At 40.0% G+C, this 21,917-nt stretch overlaps 1 protein-coding gene across 2 annotated transcripts; it reads left to right on the forward strand.

The window, feature by feature from the left end:
* Positions 1–821: 821 nt before the first annotated feature.
* Positions 822–21,272, forward strand: KLB (klotho beta). Of its 2 annotated transcripts, XM_030026195.2 has the most exons (6): positions 822–925; positions 957–1,681; positions 9,995–10,502; positions 15,189–15,457; positions 17,046–18,189; positions 20,011–21,272. In XM_030026195.2, the coding sequence occupies exons 1-6, from the start codon at positions 841–843 to the stop codon at positions 20,370–20,372; spliced, it is 3,093 nt and encodes a 1,030-aa protein (XP_029882055.1). In that variant the 5' UTR covers positions 822–840; the 3' UTR covers positions 20,373–21,272. The 2 variants fall into 2 exon arrangements, with proteins under 2 accessions (XP_029882055.1, XP_029882037.1); XM_030026177.2 differs by having other exon boundaries at positions 822–1,681.
* The last annotated feature ends 645 nt before the right edge of the window (positions 21,273–21,917 follow it).

Below are 21,917 nucleotides of genomic sequence, written 5' to 3' on the forward strand. Positions count from 1 at the left end.
ATTTGAAGTATGTTAAAAGATGAAATTATATTGCATAACTGCTCTGTAAGATATTCGCTGTACTGTTGCCCCAGCTGTGTATACCAAGATTGTTAAATACTGAATCACTGATCACAATACTGAAATAACATTTTTGGGGACTACTTATCTTTGCTAATTGTGTTTATTTGAAGAAATCCAGAGAAATTGCTTAAGAACTGGAACAGACCCCTGTTAATTTTGTACTGCTGCTGTACATAGTGCTGTACAGCAGACTTTTATATAGGATAGAAAAACAGTTGCATGTGTTTGAAGGAAATATTGACTTGCTTTGTGTTTTTATAGTTAGTGGGATGTGCATATATCTCTTGTCCACAACAAAATTTCCCATGAGTCCAGGGAGAATTTTTCAGCAGAAGTAGGCTATTTGAGCAGGGCAGGACTGAGGAATGACACACTGCCCTTCCAGCCATCCAATTACACAGACAGGGTAAATCACCTTTTAATTGGAGACTACGTAGTCTGAATTATATTTCTGCCGTGTTTCCTCAAAATACAGCTGCTTGAGGAATAAAGGATGTGATAGCTTCTTAGCACCCTCTGTCACCTATATTCTCCCATCCGAATCACTGAGCTTTAAATAAATTCATTACTAGCATTTATATTGTTCGGGCAACCTATTTTCCTGCAGTAAGAAACCAGCTAGGTGTCTCGGTGGTCATACAGAGGCCACTTCCCTAAAAATTACGCTGTTCTCTGACCTGTTCTAGGTCTCACAGTTCAGGCTAATCATTGACAGGGCTTTTACGATCACAAGCTTTTAGTGAAGCTTTGATAAGACACTCCAGCAGTTAGTGGCAAATGAAGACAGTCTGCACAGCGGGGACTCCAGCAAATGAATGGATTTTTTTCAGCATCAGTGCAAGAAATCTGACTTTTAACACTGGTGCTATAAACCGGCATAATGTGTGGCCAACGACTGGAGAGATTTGTTGCTTTTTGGACATTAGTCTTCATAAGGATAGTTACTGGGTTTGCTGGAGAGGGAAGATCTGTGTGGAAGAAGGACCCCCACTTCAGCCCCGTGAGTGAAACACAGGTGTTTTTGTATGACACTTTCCCCAAAGAGTTCCTCTGGGGTATAGGGACGGGGGCTTTCCAGGTGGAAGGCAGCTGGAGGAAGGACGGGAAAGGCTCCTCCATCTGGGACCGCTTTGTCCACTCGGAGTTCAGGGATGCTGACAGCACAGACGCCTCCAGTGACAGTTACACCTTGTTGGACAAAGATTTGTCTGCTCTGGATTTTTTGGGAGTTACATTTTACCAGTTTTCAATTTCATGGTCAAGGCTTTTTCCTACTGGAGTGGTAGCAGCTCCCAATGAAAAAGGACTCCAGTATTATAACACCCTTATTGACTCTCTGCTCTACAGAAATATGGACCCCGTGGTTACACTGTACCACTGGGACCTGCCCTTGATGCTGCAAGAAAAATATGGGGGATGGAAAAACGAATCAGTAATTGATATCTTCAATGACTATGCCACCTTTTGCTTCCAGACCTTTGGGGATCGTGTTAAGTATTGGATTACAATCCACAATCCGTATTTAGTTGCTTGGCATGGGTATGGCACAGGTATTCACGCTCCTGGAGAAAGAGGGAAAATAACAACCGTCTACTCTGTAGGACACAATTTGATCAAGGTACAGTATAGTAAGATTTTTACAAACTGATCTTGCACTGCCATGGGAAATGATGGGAGGAATCAATCATGTAATCAATGTTTAAAAAAAGTAATCAAGGAATGTGAAAACACCAAGAAATAACCCTTAGCTAAGGCAGTCTTTTTTTTATTTCCTGATGTTGATTTTATTGTTGTTGTCACAACAGCTGACTCAGTAATTACTTGTTTTAAAGTGTTTGTTTATTATTTTATTTAAATTAGGTTTTGCCTACAAAATCTGGCTATTAAAGAGCATGATTTTCCTTCTTTATTCTTTCCACTTAGTTAAACACAGTGACATGACCATTCATTCAGCTACACCAAAAGGACTATCCTATTAGTTTAAAATGAAATTTATTTGCGTTTGCATATTGGATCAATTCTACTAGCAATGGAGTATGTATATATAAATATTAGTTCTAGCTTACTAAGATCATATTGCAAAATGTTTATTGCTAAACTAGCAAGGTCAGCAGTTCTTGGGTTTGGAAGAAAACAAATATCCTTTTCAGTATTTGAGAATTTCAAAATTACATTATTTCCGTGAAGTTTTCAGCATTTTAATTTTTATGTCAGTCTTATTTAGCAGCTGTCTTCTACAGAATTACACATCCAAAAGGCTTGATCCCATGATCGATAGCTTCAACAGCTGCAGTACTGCATCCTAAGTTCATGGTACTCTTTCTTTGGGAAGGACAAAAAGAGAAGTCTGAAGTGGGTCATATTTTTTAAGGAAAAAGTGCAAACATTGTTCATGGCATTCTCAACAACATTACAGAGTTTACAGCATCTCCTCTGATAGATGATTAATTTCACTCTATCGAGTAGCTAGTTCCTATGCATAGGAGCTTATATTCTTATTTTCTTTTGCTATAATTTAAAACAATTTCCAATAACAGCAGTTTAAGATAAGAATTAACAATATCAATAACAGCATTTTTTTCATCTGTAGTGCTCAAAGTACTTTACAGAGCAGGTCACTGTCCTGTTTCTGTTTGATAGAGCAGCTAGTATAATTCCCCCTGCTCAAACTATTCCTAGCTGTCACGAAGAGAATTTTTCTACTACCTACCATACATTAGAAATATAATGAACAAATAAATCTGAATGTATTTGTCCTACAGAAAGAAGTATGCATATGAGAAAAAATTAATTGCCAGAGTTAGTTCTGCAACTGACAATTTCTATTTCTTGTATTTGCTTCTGGGCTTGAACCCGCAGAACCTTCTTTTTCAGAGAATTCACACTGCAGTCAATAGAAGTTTTACACATAGAAAAGTCATCAAACATCCTGAGTCATTGATTTCAGACTTAGCACAACAATGATTTAACTATAGAGATTTGTGAAGCATCTCAAAGAGAACTGATGCTCAATCATTCTTTTTATTTTCAAGTGCTATATAAAATATATTTGATATAATACATGTAAAAGATACAATGTAAATTTGTGGCATTGCTTGCCTGCATTTCTGAGTGGCACAATCAAATCTGGGGTACCAGCTAGGCAGTCTCTGCATTTTCCCACTCTCTAAAATCCGGGTAAGCAGCACACAGCACATAGGGAGCAGCGCCTCTGCCGAAGAGTTCCAGGAAGCCAAGCACAGCTGGGTCTGATATACAAATTACTGACCTAAGTTCCTCAGTCAATATTATTTAAATCTCAGATTTGATCTAATAGTTCATTCTAGCTTTAAAGTCTGTGAATCGGAGTATAAAATCAATCACTTAAATGAAAGACTTAGTGAGACTTTCAGCAACACACAATCCATTAACTAGTTTTTTATTATTTTGGGGCAGAAATTATTTTCATGTTGTATCTTTCTTACAGCGCCATGAACATTACCTAATGTATTAGCAGTTTTCTCCTGTGGCACTGTAAAATTTATGAAGATTTTAGGTCTTTATGAAGAATGACAAATTTGTAGCAATGTATTTGAGGAACTGGAGTTTGATGTTTGGGGTTAGAGGTGGAATGGAAGCTCTTGAGGAGCCAGTCGACATGAGTCAACTCATATACATATAAAAATTATTTTTTTTCTTAATAAAATGTAATTAAAGCCAGTCATTCCACAGAAGTCACAGGTGGTATTATATGTTTCAAGCCAACTAGCCAGAATCTTTCTCCAAGATTTTTGTGGGTATCTAAATTTTCAGTTTATTTAGTATTGTTGACAATAATATAATGCATTGATGCATAATCAGGATTCATGTGTTGTGAAATGTCTCTCCTTTGAGAGGCAAGGAATGTTATAAGAATCTCTCTTTAAAGACATTTCACATGGCTTTTTATTTCAGGACTGGTATAGGCAAATCCATTTCTCAGACACTGTATTATGGCTACCTTCTAATTTACCACTGCAAACCAAAAATGTCCTCCCAAAAATAAAAGACCAACAAAAATGTCAGGTTTTGGCAGTGTGAAGCAAAGCCTGTTAAAGATGTTGAAAAGATTCGCATTTATGCCAGCGGCTATAGGAGGAGCCACATTCTTATCCATGTCAGGGCATCATTTTTGGACAGGCTGTTGAAAGACAATATTATTCTCCATGCCACACTGTGTACTTCACCAGGTCCACCCATGAAATACGCTAAGCAGGAAAAACAGGTCTGTAGTGGTCAAAAGAAACTAATCTGGCCATCACTGTTACATAGCAAATTGCTGAATAATCATTCTTAAGCCTTTTTGTAGTACCTTTGGATTAACTGTAAATGAGGCTCGCTCATGAGTCCTACTTTTAGTTTCATTTACCAGTGCACTGTTGTAGTTGCAGTGTTGTGAAAACTAATCACCATTTATATAAAGGAGTGCTTTTATGTGATATATCAATCATAAACTGAAGCTAAGTTTCATAGAATCACAAAAACAATATAACAAACCATAAACCTCTGCTCCTTTGGACTTTGGATTATTTTATTGTAACAACAGTTTGAAAGTTCTGGGACATTTTTGCATCTCTAGAAGAGGGCTGAAGAAATTTCTCTTAAACTATCAATTTTAGTAGGCTAAAGAAATCCAGCATCTTAAATCTCAAATAATTGGCTGGCATAAGGAAAAAGTCCATGCATTTTAGAACTGATTAAAAAATTATCTGCCTCCATGAATGACTTCAGGTGGGTCATTAGGTAGCTAATGATCTTATTAAGGCTTTTCAACAAAAGTAGCATTGATCTGTTTTCATCAAGCCCCAGAGCCCTATGGTGTTGGCTAGCAGGAGGCTTTGCAGATGCTGTATCACCTACTACCTGTGCTTTCCTTCTGTGCCTTGCATCCTTTTAAGGGAATGCCCCAAATACATCTACTTACAGTCCTGCCTTTTACATGGGTCTTGCTATTCAAGACCCATAAAGGGGGCTGGTGAACATGGAAGCAAAGGCTGCTAAGCAGCATGCTTAGGAGATCCATGTGGGGAAAATAACCCACAGAAGAACTCAAAATTTCAATTTAAAAAAACATATTTGCATGTTACTATGTATGCTATTCATACACAGAGAGTAATAATTGCCACTGATCATTTAAAAAGACCTGATACTACTTCCATGGAAATGAATAGGAAATTTGAAGTTTGACACTTAACAATGATAAATTGCTAAGGGGTTCACTTAGATAAATCTCGGTTCAATTTTATGATCATTACCAGTAACACGAGGAGCATGTGGAATCTTATACCAGATGGAGAGTAGACACCAAAAGTGTATCATCTCCTTTCTTCATTAAAGGATACTGTACTTCACAAAAGCAACATCAGAAAACAGCTAATGATAACATGTAACTTGCCATGCGACACTTGAAAGACACATCAAAGAAGATACAAAAACTATGAGCTTGCTCCTGAGGCGGCTGTCATACTGGTGCAGAGAAGAGAAAAACTGCACACAGAAAAATTAGATAGATTTCTTTGATTTAACAGTAAATAAATCTGACAAGAAGCAAGGAAATATAAAGCAGATGAATCATTGTGGCTGGAGCTAAATGAGATATATACCTGATATATTATTACCATTTTCTCTGGATCTAGTTATGTTCTTTTATATTTAGATTGAGGTGTGTAAAGATCACAAACTGCAATCCAAGCTGTCTTCTTTTCGTCCTCTCTATCAGTGCCCTCCAGAGAGTTCTGTCTTTGCTACGTAACAGGCAGAAAGGGCCTTTTTTTTTTCCTGTTAAAGATCATTCACACTCCTTTTCATCTGGCAGAAAAGCCCAGGAGAAAACTATCAGAATAAGATCTCCCTAAAAATTTTCTTCATGGACACACCTTCATATCACCTCCTGGTAAAAGGCAATAAAATCCCTTTCAAATATGGTGTCTCCATACAGATCCATCACAGATCAGGTCCATCTCTGTCCAGCTGCATTACTCCCAGCTCTTTGGTAGCTCTCACTGTGCCAGGATCTCTTTGTGGGCACTGCTGCCTTTGGGATCTTTGGATGACCATGTCCCAGAGAAGTCCCATAATTCATTCTCCTTAAAAAAAAATTTCTCCTGAACGAATGGTGAATAATTCTTATCTCTACATCCAACCCTTTCTTCCCTTCCTCCAAAGAGGCCTCCTTTCCTCAGGATCTAGAAAGATGAAGCTACAGCAGTGCCCATATTTCTTACAGGAGGAGGGAAATCTGTGTCCATGAAGTACAGCTCTAGGGTGGACAGCAGAATTGACTGTGCTTGTAAATGTCTTTGCTGGAAGATTTTTCAAACCGTAGTAGCCATCAATGATGATGTAAAATTCAGCACTGATTCACACTTTTTTTGTATGATTCGTTGTTTTCAGGTTAGCTTTCTTACACTTCTTGGAAATCACCAGGAAAAACACAATCCAGATGCAAGATGGTTAGCATACAACAAATTTGATAGTAAAGCCTTAGTCCTTTAAACCACGCTCTTAGAAATTTAGTTGCATACATCTCAAGAGCCCTTTTTTCTTCACAAGGATTGAGCTTCAGAGTCAGTTTGCAAAATAAGGGCTTTAGCTCTACTGACTACGTGGCATCTTTACCACAGACCAAAAGGGCCTTGAACTGAAATATACTCTCCAAATAAGCCACACACACCTACCGTTCTTCTAAAGTGATGTTTAACACCATCATCATCAGACTCTGTATTCTAGCTCTTCATGGTTTAAAAACCAAACAAACACTAAGCCAGAATCATTTTATTAGCATTTTTTTAATTCTTGTTTTCCTAAATGTTCTTGCTCTCCAGCACACTAAAATAACTCCATATACCCCTGACATTGTTTTGTGTGCTCATTGCTGAGACATTCAAGGAAAATTGCTTGACTTCAAGATATCTTAAGAATTTGAAAGTATTGATCTTTCAATAGTAAGGTGTTTGTGTATGTACATGATAAATTACAGGATTAGAGTCTGAAGGGGTATGAGAATATTTCAAGAAGTGAGAAGAACAATACTGTTGTCTTGATTTTATTAAATTGACTTATCTAGCCTTTTTACGTGGTTAATACTAACTGACTTAGCACTTTCTATGACTTTCAAGTCTATGGAATAATTTCTGTATTAATACCAGGAAAATATGCTGAAATTAATGTCATATGTATCTAGAATAAATACACAATATTGATCCTGCTTTCACTGTGTACTTAGCCTTGACATTTGTCCTTGATCTAACAAGGAAAGTGAAAGATTAGGGATTAAACTCTAACTGAAAAAAGATTAGTCAAGATTTACTCAAAATAGCCAATTCGATGTATGTTACAGCTTTTAAATTGATGTTTGTTTCATATGTGGTCTTACAAAACAAATTCACTTAGTGAACACTTTCAATCTGAGAATGTTAAGCTGCTTTACAGATAATTAACAACTCAAAACAGAATTATAGGCAAGCAAATACTATTGTCTCTACTAAGTCTGTAAAAACCCTTACTATGGAGAGTGACCAATTTTTTTCAGTAGAGTTAACCCTCAGAATTAAGAGATATCAGTGACACATACGAATTTGTGTATGGGGATCTTGACTCACATTAAATGTACTTATTTTTACTTGAGGTCTACTCCTGTAGAATTATACCTGTGGCTGTATTCTCTACTATAGACAGTATTTTTAATAGTAACTTTACTTTCTTCTAATCAACCTCCTGAAGATGCATATGAATAAAATGAGTTGTCCCTGATTGTCTTTTATATGTTAATATTGCATTCTAATTAGTTGTTTTTTGGCAAAGCCATCTTTCTCCACCTGGAAATGTGTGATTGCTAAGAACTACCTGGTGCTATTGTCATGCTACTTGGCACTGTGCATAATACAGCTGCCTTCAGCAGGGTTTTTCTTGTTAAGCCAACACAACTATATACCTTTGATTAAACAGTGGTGTTAGTAGCCTGTGTCTGGGAAAAAAAAAATACCAACCAGGTGAGAAATCACTAGAGGCAGAGAACAAAGCAAGCCTGGCCCCAACACCCACCCCAGGGTAGACCTTTGGGAGAGGACAGTGAGGGTAACTGAGGAGATGGCACTGGCCACTTAAATTTTCTGATGAGACTGGTAAGTAATCTTTTTTATAATGTTTTAACTGTATCTTCCAATTTGCCTCATGAGTACAGTTTTGCTGACTTCCGTTTTCAGCTACAGAACCTGCATTTCAAAGGTTAATGTTACTTTATCAGTGTTTTCAAAGACAGACCTTGAACAAATGTTACGAGCATGACCTTAGAAACCATAAACAACTGATACACAAAATTTCACAGACTGTAATTCTTTGGTACTCCCTAGCTTAACCAAATATCTACCTGACATCAGGTCTTTTGTTTTTTTAAATTGTCAAGGCTGTGTGTTTCTAGATAAATTAACTGAAATTATTGTCAAAAGTAAGCAATGCTGTTTGGCTTGGTAATGATGTCAGTCTAACTCGGCACTGTGAAGTGTTTCACAATGCTTCTCAATGTTTTTTCTGGGTGCAAACAGTTATTTTCTTTCCAGCTTAAGAGTATAAAGTCACACTTCAGGAATAAGGTAAACCCTGAGTTACTTGACAACTGCTCAGCTGGGAGAGGTCAGCTCCCCTCCCCTGTGTCAGATCCTCTGGTGTGATTCATGCTGCAATCCAGAGTCACCCTTCTCTGACACCCTAGCTCTCCCCTTTTCCTATGGGACTTTGACAGTGCTAGTGGTTCCTCAGTCTCCCTTGTATTCCTTTTTTTTGTGTAAATTTTGACTGCTGTATTCTCTTATTTAAGTGATTAACAACATGACATTTGATGGTAATTCTGGTGTGTGACAATGTTAAGCTTTCTAAAACATGATGATAATCAGAAAAATGGAATTAATATGTGATACAAGGTATGCTTTCATTGCCACTACCATGAATAGCAAAACTTCTGTCTGTCCTAGGGCAGTCAATATTCAGCTGATTATGAGTAATAAAACATGCCATACCCAATAGATCTTATGAGATACTGCTGCCAAATTTCCTTTTAAAACCAAAGTGTTGTTGCTCTCTACTTAAAATGAATAAGTTTCATTCTGTGCTGTTGCATGTACTGTCAGAAAAATTATTATTATAGTGGCTTCAAAGAAGAAATTAACTAAAATCCTGGATCAAAATTCTCACACAGAACCGTGAAACTTGACATTTGGGTTCAAACTTTGCCGCTGGGTCCTTTCTGCAAGTTTTTACATTTAGGGACTGTGCAAACATCAAAAGTTGAACACTTACTCATATGATTAGGCCAAACTAAAACAAATGAAGTGTATCCCAAGAAAAGGGATGGGGTGGACATGGTTTGATCAGAGTAAATCCAGGTAACCCCCATAGCACAAAGCAGTTAATAGCAAAGAGCCAACACTGACAAAGGAAACATAATTTGAGATGCATAATTTATGGAACAATTGTAAAGATGGTTTAATATTTTAACCATACCAGCAATCACTGCTTGACAAAGACAGACCTAGATGGGACTATCTAGATCACACAGTTCAGATCCCACCATTAACAGCTGTTTAGTCCCAAAGTGTCCATTTAACAGCTACTCACATCCCTGCTGGGACCTCTTGTGAAATTCAGACCTTATGTTAAAAGGCAAAGAGCCACAGCCCTAATGTGTCATAGGAGCAGCCCACATGAGATGCTGAGCATTACCATCATCTTGAGGTACCTTGCAGTATAACAGTAATTGCCCATTACAGCTGTGCAGGGTAATTAGCACACCTTAACTGTTTGTTAATATCTCCATAGAAGTCTGCAGTGAATCAGATGCAGCTACCTGCCTGTCTAGTTGCTGATGCACACAGATTTATTACAGAGTTACAATGTAATGCTATTTTTCTCTCATCAGGCTCATGCAAAAGTTTGGCATAATTACAAAAAACAGTTTAAACCGTATCAGAAGGGGATGATGTCCATAGTATTGGGATCCCACTGGATTGAACCTAACAAGTCAGAAGATGCTTTGGACATTTCTAAATGTCAGCAGTCTATGGACAGAGTACTCGGATGGTTTGCTAAACCCATCCATGGGGACGGTGATTATCCAGAAGAACTGAAAAATGAATTCTCGTTTTTGCCACGCTTTACTGAGGATGAGAAAAACTACATAAAGGGAACAGCTGACTTCTTTGCATTTTCCTTTGGTCCTAATAACTTTAAACCTCCAAACACTCTACCAAAAATGGGACAAAATTTGTCACTCAATTTGAGGGAAGTACTGAACTGGATTAAACTGGAATACAACAGTCCTCGAATCTTGATTGCAGAGAATGGCTGGTTCACTGACAGCCATGTGAAAACAGATGACACCACAGCCATCTACATGATGAAAAACTTCATTAATAAGGTTTTACAAGGTTTGTACACAAGTTAGTTGTTGGGTTTTCAGAGAGCTTTTTAAGATCTTTTGATATTTAGCTCTGTAATGGTTTAATTGTTTTTTTTAAAAGAGATAATGGCAACTAAGTTAATTATTAATTATTTATACTGCATGAGTACAAGTCATGGATCAGGATCTACTGGTGCTAGGTATTGTACAAACACAGAAAAAAACCATAGTCCCTCTCCCAGGAAGCTGAAGTCCAACATCTGCGTTTGATTTTAAAACTAAATAAGTGCAAAACTGAGGCAGAAATTAATAAAAACAAATCTATTGGATATCACTTTTCACTGCCGGCAGCCCAACTGTAAAACTGTTGTGCAGGTACATACCTTGTCAGCAGGGAAACAAGACAGTGACTACAGACTGTCATTGCCATGTTGGGGTCCTACTCCAACATAAAATGTGCGAAGGAACTCAGCAGGAGAAGGGCAATCATTCTTCAGGATTATTGCACACCAAACAGAAAATATGTTTTAAAGACACACTTTTAATCTTGGTATTTGCTGTTCATAAAGTGTACAGGGGTGCTCTCTGAAGGCAAAAGATTTAATTTCATATGCAGTATAAATGCTGTTAGACCCTAAAGCCTCTGCAAAATCAGTATTTCTCTTCCCCCTCACCCAGTTTGTAGGTTCAGCGCTGGGAGAGGGACAGCTGCTGGTCCTGAGAGCCATGCTCCCAGCAGGCTGTCCCACTGCTGATGCCACCCTGCAGTGACGGAATGGGTCAGATCCCTTTACAAAACCTTTCTTATCCTCAGAAAAGGGAAAGCACGAGTAATCATTTACTCTGACACCAAGTCAGGAAGCACTGTGTCACCAACAAACGTAATTAAGCTCCAAATGAAGATTATCGAGATATATTTAAAGTTGGTTCAAACTGTAAACTTCACATAGTACAACTGTGCAATATAGAATCATAGAATCATTTAGGTTGGAGAAGGCCTTTAAGATCATCGAGTCCAACCGTAAACCTATCACTGCCAAGTCCACCACGAAACCATGTCCCTAAGCGCCACATCTACGTGTCTTCTAAATAACTCCAGGGATGGTGATTCAACCACTTCCCTGGGCACCCTGTTCCAATGCCTGACAACCCTCTCAGTAAAGAAATTTTTCCTAATGTCCAATCTAAACCTTCCCTGCCACAACTTGAGGCCGTTTCCTCTTGTCCTATCTCCAGCCACCTGACAGAAGAGACCAGCACCCACCTCACTACAACCTCCTTTCAGGTAGCTGTAGAGAGCGATAAGGTCTCCCCTCAGCCTCCTCTTCTCCAGACTAAACAGCCCCAGCTCCCTCAGCCGCTCCTCATAAGACTTGTGCTCCAGGCCCCTCACCAGCTCCGTTGCCCTTCTCTGGACACGCTCCAGCACCTCAACGTCTTCCCTGTAGCGAGGGGCCCAAAACTGAACACAGTACTCGAGGTGCGGCCTCACCAGTGCCGAGTACAGGGGAACAATCACCTCCCTGCTCCTGCTGGCCACACCATTTCTGATACAGGCCAGGATGCCATTGGCCTTCTTGGCCACCTGGGCACACCGCTGGCTCGTATTCAGCCGGCTGTCAACCAGCACCCCCAGGTCTTTCTCTGCCGGGCAGCTTTCCAGCCGCTCTTCCCCAAGCCTGTAGCGCTGCATGGGGTTGTTGTGACCAAAGTGCAGGACCCGGCACTTGGTCTTGTTGAACCTCGTATGACTGGCCTCGGCCCATCAATCCAGCCTGTCCAGACCCCTCTGTAGAGCCTTCCTACCCTCGAGCAGATCAACACTCCTGCCCAACTTGGTGTCATCTGCAAACTTACTGAGGGTGCGCTCGATCCCCTCGTCCCAATCATTGAATCACCCAGATAGGTCCTGCCTTTTCCAGATTTTGAGGAGGTTACATTCCAGTATTTGGCTTATGATATTTTAAATACGGCAGTGACACAGCAAGAAAGTCTAGATGCGGGCCTGGATTTGGAGGTGTGGAGCAGGTAGATTTCTGGACACATACATAAGAAAATCCATAGTGTGTTGAATTTTTTTAATCCTCTGCAGCAGATCTGGCTGCAATAACCATCCATGGATTCACACTTCTGAAATACTTGGTCAATGTTCAACCAACAGCTACTTCTCAGGAATTGTCATCTACGTTTTCACATATGCAGATACTCAACCTCTGCCTCAAAATACAGTATGCATAACTAATGCATTTTTTGTGAAGCAAACCTTAATTTGTCTGATCATGAATACTATGTGGAAGGTATTTTCCTATTTTTACTTACAGAGAAGTCAAGTATAAATTTGCTGTTTGCAGCAAAATCAATTACATCATGTTAACCTCAAAACATCATTTATACAGGCCAAATTGTAGTGGCATGGTGGCTGTTAAGATAGCATGTAACAGCCTTCAGGGAGCTATACTCTTGTGTGTGTGTTCAAGGAGAGTGCTGTAAACTTTACACTGTATGTCTGTAACTCACGGCACTGTGAGTCATGAAAATATGTGATGTATAACATTACCATTGCAATGAACTGACCTCAATTATGATACAAGGATGCAATTGAAACTACAGCTTCTTAGTGGCATGCATATACCTGTCAATGCTGAAACTATTACTTCTGCAGAAGGACTCCAAGGCTCCATCTATAGCAGACACAGAAATGCCTTGAGATCTCCTTCTGTGGATGTCACCTCTGGTGACACAGGGAGCTTAATTAACCCCTGACCTCTTCTACCTTCAGCCCCTTGTTCCTGCTCTCAGCCATCCCCTTGGTTTTTGGGAGGATTTTTCATCCCCACTCTAACATTCAGTGAGGATCCTGACTTCTGTTTCTGCCCTCTCCTTTCACTGCCACTGCAGGCAATGCTACAAACATACTCTCACACTGATCCACAGGATCTCTACCTCTCACCTGCCTAACTATTAATTCTTCTTACCACAAAATATACATAAAATAGCGCTACCCATTTAAACAGCCAAAATTTCTCATCTAGGCATGCACTATCCTGAGTACCACAGCTTCTTTTGCTCTGACAATTAAACTTAGCCCCCATCCATTGAGTGTGCTTCTAGAAAAAAATATTTTTCCTCAGTTGTCACTTATGCTGTCCCTATATGTCTACTTCCATTTGTTCAACCTTCCTCACTGCAGACATGAAGTACTCATCTTTACTTGGAAGGCCCTTCTGGCCTATCTCTTTGTCCTCTACATCATTCTCCACCTCTGCGTTTTGCAATTGATATTTTCAGACATTTTTCTACTTTCTCCCATGGTTTCCCTAATATTTAGAAGATGTTTTTCTTGAAAAATACTTGCCATTGTATTGCTTTGTTACATTCCCTCATATCTTTACCAGTATTCTGGCCTTGTCTATCAGCTTCTCATACACTTACATGGCAAGTTCTTGGGCTTTATGATTTCATCATCCAGCAGCTAGTAAAATACCATGCTGGACTCTGACAGTACTGCTGGATACCTTGTTACTCTGCTGCATGAATACAAGTACTGTACAAAACTGCCTCCTGCTGAAGTTGCAGCATGGTGTGACTAACACAAAGAAGTTCAGCGGAAATACAAAATTATGCAAAGTGAAATGTCCTGAGAAAATAAGGCAAAGCAATGTTGGGCAAAAATAAAGCTTTAAATCAGACTACTTCATCTTTATCCCTTGGCTTACTCTCAGTGGACTACAGGTAAAATATGGCTGTCCAACTGCCTGTGTCAAAATCCTCAGTAACCCCACTTGGTCACTGCTTTGCCCTTGATATTCCAGCTCTTACATGGTTAACATGAAGAGTTAACCTGCATTATTTCCTATCTTAAAGCTGGCAACAGGCAGTTAACATGACTGACCATGGGGTTTGGACATTTTTGTCCAGGCTGCCAGCTGGCACACACTGTAAATAGGTAACAAACGCTGGTTTTAGTTGGTGTCCAGTGAGAAGCTGCTCTGGAAGTTCTGCTGCCCCTCCTGGTGAATCAGGTTCCACGTCCGAGAAAGCAGTCATTTTGTCACCTTTCTCAAATATGTAAAAGATTTTATGTATACTCCTTTGCAAGGTGGAGGGACATTAAGATTGCCTGAAAAAACACACACGCTCCACCCATTCTGTGAATAAATCAAGCACTTCAGTCTCTGGGTTGATCAACCCAGCTTCTTCTAAAGTCATAACATGTCTCATAACAACACATTTAATTTTTCAATTTAGAAGCCGAATAGACATTCCTAAATATTAGAGCTTGCAGAGATCTTTCAAATAAAGGTAGAGAGTTTTAGCTTCATGACAAAGTCAGAAACTAGATCAACTGTCACACCCTTAATTTTTAGTCACAATTCTCTAATTTTATTGGCATGTATTACTTACAAATCATCAAATGCAACTTAAAATCTGGATGTGGCGTAATATTACATGTTTGCTCAGAGCAGAAATAAAGCATCCTACAGTAATTTAATTTCTTAAGGAACTAGTGATGTACATATTTTTTTAATGAATAAAGACTAAGACATATAATGTCTGTCACAGTTTTACAATGAATTACAATGGGCCAACAACCCTATGAGTGTTGAGAAAACCTTCAAGATTTTCAAAGTGAATAGACCTTTCTTATAAATGTCCCTTATATATGTTAGAGTCCTAAATATAAGACTCATGGATGTTACTTTCTCTTACGCAGCTATTAAATACGACAACATAGATGTGTTTGGTTACACAGCCTGGTCACTCCTTGATGGCTTTGAATGGCAACATGCTTACAACATCAGGCGTGGATTATTTTATGTAGATTTCAAAAGTGAAAAAAAGGAAAGGATTCCCAAGTCATCTGCACTTTATTATAAACAAATCATACAAGAAAATGGCTTCTTCCCAAGGGAGTCTACCCCAAGCTTGCAAGCTCAGTTCTCCTGTGACTTCTCCTGGGGTATCACTGAGTCTGTTCTCAAGGTAAGCGTAAAATATTGGGAAGACCACTGGAGGCAGAGCTATCAACAACTTTACTTTGTGAATAAATGACTGTGTATGGCACCCTGCATTCAGGAATCTCAATGCACGCTGCAAACAGAAGTTAAACCTAGCCATAATTGCATAGGTTCAGTTTTATGTACTTTACAGGTTTTTGGGTGAGCTAATCGGAGTGCTGGGTGCTCCTGCAGCAGCAGACCCCGCTGTAGGAGCCCTTCCACAGCTGGCTGGCCCTCCCTCGCCTTCCCTCTGCTTGCATCTCCATGTGGCAGATCAGATTAGGGAATTTCAGACCAAGAAGTTGACCCCAACCGATTGTTCCTGGGTTATTTTTCAACCAGGGGAGTTTCCCAATCCAGTTCGCAGTGTGACCATAGGGATGCCTGCGACAGTGCGACAGAGAGGGTGGCACAGGGCAGGGACAAGGTAGTTACGCTGGTGGCAGCAGAGCTACCTGCAGGCTCGAGGTCTCATCTAAAGCTACTGAACAAGGCAGAAACAGATTCCTGGGTTGAGCCTGAGTGCCACTTAAGACAAGTAGGTAACAAGCCATTCTTTAAAAAGACTTATACCACAGGCAAAGATAACCAACATCAGCACATATGCCTTTTACCATCTGAGCTCACATTTGAAAACAGAACCTACCACCTTTTTTACAAACTGGTTCCTACAGCACCTATTTCTACTTTAAATGTGGTAGATAAGCTAACCGTATGTATAGCGAGTGGTGGGATACTCTTTTTGTCATTGCATACAGAAAGATAGTCCAATGACCAACATCAGCCTCAAAAAATAACAAAACTCTGTAATTTAACCTATTCACTGACAATCATAGGAAAAAAAGTAAAGCTTCTGTATGTTTTGTTAATATACAGCATGGAAAAAAAAAATCAGATCTAATCCAAATATTTTAAAGTTCACTATATTGTATTCCAAATCCTACAAGAAGTATTTTAAAAAACTGGAATAGAAAAAAAAAAATCATGTGCTATACAGAACCTTGTTAACTAGTGGGAGATAGTAAAGATAGAACTAAATGCTACAAGCTGATTATGTCAAATATTTGCATAGGCAGAAGGACTATCAGTAAGACCAGGGAACACTATGCCACAGTTTCACAAGGTTGATGTCAGCAGCGGTGCCAAAATAATCTGTGCCTGCCTCATATACCCCCTGGTGCTTGTTCTTACCACCCTGCTCTCCTGCCAGCTGCGTGAGAACTGCTGTTTGCATGACCACAGAGTGAACTCCGTCTGGGAGATATATCTGTGTGAAAATGTATGTCATATAGGCTGGTGGCAGGGCAAATGCCAGTGTGTAGCTGAATAGAAAGGAGAGTGCAATTTTAAAGTTTTCTGTAGATGAAGGAACAGAACGGGTAAGACAATGACCACTACACAGACAAAGCCCATATAGGTGAGTCGGTTATTTTCTTCCCCTCAGAGCATCTGAGCAGGACCTCCTGACATCCAGCACTAATCCTACAGCCAAACACAGGCAGAAATGCAGACTATGAGCAGGCATTCATTTAATTAAACCCCATTGTAACATGCCATTTTTATTTTCACAGGCAGAATCCATGGCTTCCTCACCACAGTTCTGCGATTCCAGCCTGTACCTCTGGAACATCACAGGAGATGGACTCCTGCACAAAGTTAAAGGGGTGAAACTAAAAACCCGACCAGCACAGTGCACAGATTTTGTCAGTATTAAAAAGCAACTTGACCTCCTGGAAAAAATGAAAGTCACCCATTACAGATTTGCACTTGACTGGTCACTAATTTTACCCAAGGGAGATTTGTCAGTAGTCAACAGGCAAGTTCTTAGGTATTACAGATGTGTGATTAGCGAAGTACTGAAACTCAATGTTCAATCCATGGTCACCTTATATTATCCAACTCACGCCTACCTGGGCCTGCCGGGTCCTTTGCTGCAGACAGGAGGATGGTTGAACCAGTCTACTGCCTATGCTTTTCAAGACTACGCAGCTTTATGTTTTCGGGAACTTGGCGATTTGGTTAAACTTTGGATTACAATAAACGAGCCTAACCGGCTAAGCGATGTCTACAATAGGAGCAGTAATGATACATATCAGGCAGCACACAATTTATTAATAGCACATGCCATGGCCTGGAGAATATACGATGAGCAGTACCGTTCCTTTCAGTATGGCAAAGTGTCCCTATCCCTGCATTCAGACTGGGCTGAGCCTGCCAACCCCTACTTTGAATCTCATTCAAAAGCTGCCAACAGGTTTCTTCAGTTTGAAATAGGCTGGTTTGCCGATCCCATATTTAAAACTGGGGACTATCCAGCTACTATGAGGGAATACATTGGCTTTAAAAATAGAAAAGGCCTCTCGTACTCTTCGTTGCCATCTTTCACAAGCGAGGAAAAGCAGCTTCTCAAAGGTGCAGCTGACTTTTACGCACTGAATCATTTCACCACCAGATTTGTGATTCATGAACCTCAGAATGGGAGCCAGTATGAATTTGATCGTGACATTCAATTTCTGCAGGATATCACCTGCCTGAGCTCCCCTTCTCGTTTGGCAGTGGTGCCTTGGGGAATGCGCAAAGTTCTCGGGTGGATTAAAAAAACCTACGGTGACATCGATATTTACATCACAGCAAATGGAATAGATGACCAGTCCTTAGACAATGATGAACTTCGAAATTATTACTTGGGAAAATACGTACAAGAGGTTTTAAAAGGTGAGTATATGATAGATTTAAGTTCCCCAGAGCCATTTCCATGGCACAGACCCAGGGATTCCTTAAGCATTCCCAAGCAGCTAAGACTTGCCCTAGACAGAGCAAGCAGCTCTGGTTGAGATGCAGGAACTGGACATCAGCATTCAGTCCCCTGAGGGGCCTGAATCTGCAGTCACACTCAGGGCAGATACAACACAAAGCAATGACATCAAGCCCCTCACGTGAAACGCAGCCACGGCTGCTTCCCATTTAAACCATGTGAGAAGCCATCTGGGCATGCATATACAGCAGAGTAGTTATTCAGAAGTTAGTAGGAGATGGCACTTCAGACTAACAACTCTCAAGAGACAACTCTTAATTCCTACTCTACAAAGAAAGGCCAGAGCCTCCTTACTTGCTTGCTGAACTAGAGTCATTGGACAGGAAAGCACAATCAAGTCCAAGGAGACCTGGAGGGACATACAGAAGAAATACAGCAGGTCACCAGATTTTTAAGGAGCTGCTGTTGAAGGGAGAGTCAAACTCTAGTCCCTGTTCCACTACTTGCTTTCTCCTGGGCACCTACAGAAATCTAGTTCTTCACTTTAGAGAATTAATAACAGTTATGTAGGTAGAGGACAAAAATGTTCAAGGCAATCATCTTCAGCAATAGCTTATTGTATGAGAAATGCTGCAGGGACCTCATTCCTCCCACCCCTCTTCCTGCAACCAAACCTTAAACGGAAAGCAGAGAGCCACAGGATACCAGAAGGGCCTCGGTACCTGAACCATACAGCCAAAACAAGACATACAATACGTCCCTGCACTCACTATTCCCTATTGGTGAGCACTAGCGAGTGCCCTGAACAGGACATGGCACATCTAAAAGCTCTTCTGAGGCACCTGTCCCCAAACATAGCCTACGTATCCTCGTTTCTCCTCTCTAGGAGCTAGCCACGTAAAAAATGAGACAGGTCTTACTCATGGCTAAGCATGGCTTCAGATTACTTTTGGATACTAACAAGAAACAGAGCATTCCCCCTCCAGTGCTTAGCTCTTTCTCAATTACTATAAGACTAATGAGCATTTGCTGATCTATTTTCCACTCTAATTTCACACTGCAAACAAAAGAACAGTAAGTTATTAAAGGAAATAAGTTATTAAAGGAAAAGGTCGTTTAAAGGGCCCTTCATTGTAGTATTCCCATTTTAATTTTCAGATAGCATGACACTTCATAGTACTCACAGAAAGATCCCCCCAATTTACAATGTTCTTGCTTAATCTGGGTCACATCCCTGACTATGCTCTCTGCTTACACATGAATTGGAGAGAAGTTTACTCACCAAGGACTGCTATTTATGATTTCATTGAAGTGTCTTCACCCAACACTTGGGTGCAGCGGTGTAACATACAGTCATGCACACTGCGGGGCTGAGCAGCTAGGTTTGGAGCAGGGCAGGCATTTTCAGAAAGCTCCTCTCATGGCACAGATGAGTGGCTGCTCCCCTTGAGTCATCGCAGCTGGGTTCAGTAAAGACCAGCATCTGGCTTTTCCCAGGAAAGAAGCTCCCAGCTCAAACCCTGTTCAAATCCAGCTTTCACAGTGTAGGTCCAGAAAATTCCCAATTTCTAAATTTTTTTTTAAAACAATGATGCACTGTTTCTACTTAATTAAGACAGCTAAGTATTATTAGAAGCTGTAAGTAAATATTTTATGATGCAATTACACTTTTTTAATTGATGGATTAATCATTTGAAATCTGAACTCATTACCAGAAAGTTTGCATGTCATACAAGGTTTTGTTAACATTTGAATTGTTTTGGGTTTTTTTCCCTTCCCAGCATACTACATTGATAAAGTCAAGATTAAAGGCTACTACGCATTTAAGCTGACTGAAGAAAAATCTAAGCCCAGATTTGGATTCTTCACTTCGGATTCAAAAGGAAAGCCTTCAATAAAATTTTACAATAACCTGATAAGCAACAACGGCTTTCCTGCTGACTATTCAGCCTGCGATCCCTCCAACCAAGAAAAGCAGTGTAGCTTCTGCTTGTTTGTTTCTCAGAAGAAGCCATTAATATTCTTTGCCTGCTGCCTTTTCTCTACCCTCATCTTGCTTTTAACCATTATTGTTTTTCACAAAAGAAAAAGAAGAAAACGTTTTAAGGCAAAAAGCAGCCAGTGCATCTGTGTTTCATTTTAAAAAGGGGGCACAAGCCCACTTTCAGTGAGATCCATCGCTGTTTGCATTCTACAGAGGACGATGCAGATCAGACAACTGTAGAAAAGCACTATGTGAGTCACTCCAGTTATACACACCAAGCATTTAGTTCAAAAACGCGAAGTAATCATATGCACAGGAAGAAGAGCTATGACGACATTTGTTTCTGGTGAAATTACTTTTATCCCCCTACTGTACATAGAAGAAGATAAATTCCTCTAGTTAAAAGAAAGGAATATTTTATGACTCTCCTGTGCCTTGGAATAACCTTTCAAACAGTGTGACTTGAAAAGAGGTATTAAGCTGCGAGAACTGATATGCACTTTTCTACGAACCTCTGGACCAAAGCATCTTGCGATGTACATTCATGTTATGAGTGTTGTTGAGCATGAAACTGCAGTTGTTAGGGTTTACAAATAAAAGTGTTACTAAAACCCACAAACTTTCAACTAAGTACACCACCAAGAATGAAATGTCCTGGGCCAGCTTCTGAAGGTGCCTCTAAAAGAACAAATCCAAGTTAACTCCACTATCGACGAACATACCTGTATCTCTTACATATTGGGTGAAGTAGACATCAGATGTTTTTAAGCAAATGTAACTGGACCCACAGGAGACAAGTCAAAATAATATACAATCACTATTTTTCATCTCCAGAACGAGGCAGCCGTAAAAATTTTTACTAGCAGAGAACATCAAAATAAATAGTAACTATTAATCCACTCTAGAGAGTGATGAATATAATTCTAAATTGCACTTTTTCATAGAAATAAATACACATTATCATCTTAGCTCTGGTCAAATGCCCGTGCAAGCCATGGGTGGGATAAAACCATGAGAGTTTATTGCTATTGATGCATTAAACAAAAGCTACCAACCCAGGCATAGTGGTCTTAAAGGATAAATTAATCTCCTCTCTCATTTAAACTTTTCAGGGACCAAACCCAGAGGTTTGCCTTGGTCTGGTTTTGGTCATCTCAAAATGAGCTCAACAGGTTTTCCCCATGAACTGCACCCCCATTTAAAATTCACATCGGCCAGCCTTTTCAGTCATTGCATCAGATCATCACTGCCCGGGCAGGTACCCCACACCTCTGGAGAGGGGTAGAGAAGCTGCTCTAGGAGTGGAATGAGGGGCAGAAAGAGCCATCAGTTAAATTCCTACTGCCTCCCTCCACAACCTTCCTTTCTAGCACCTAGTACCATTTTCAAGACACAGTGAAACCCCCAACCTGTTCCCACTAGAAGCTAGTTACCTCAGTCTTAAGGACCCCAAAACAGATACACGCACTTTTCTGTACCCCAGCACCTCTGAAAACAAAGCATATAAACACATTGTCTTTTCCAACTGCATCTGAACACACAAGATAGCATCAAACACAAGGTAAATGATAATGTATTATGATAAAGTAAACAATAATGTAAATGACGAAGTATTACGGCCACTTACATACTGGAAACTTTGTGGAAGTGCCACTCTGAGGATATGAGCAATTGGCAACCCCAAACTCCCAATACTTGACCCAA

This window comes from Aquila chrysaetos, chromosome 1, assembly GCF_900496995.4.
Source record: "Aquila chrysaetos chrysaetos chromosome 1, bAquChr1.4, whole genome shotgun sequence".
Taxonomy (NCBI): Eukaryota; Metazoa; Chordata; class Aves; order Accipitriformes; family Accipitridae; genus Aquila; species Aquila chrysaetos.

Coding starts and splice junctions, on each gene's coding strand:
- KLB (XM_030026195.2), top strand. CDS start 841: ATGAAGACAGTCTGCACAGCGGGGACTCCAGCAAATGAATGGATTTTT. Junction 926..956: donor AAATCTGACTTTTAACACTG/GTGCTATAAACC, acceptor TGTGTGGCCAAC/GACTGGAGAGATTTGTTGCT. Junction 15,458..17,045: donor TCACTGAGTCTGTTCTCAAG/GTAAGCGTAAAA, acceptor TTATTTTCACAG/GCAGAATCCATGGCTTCCTC.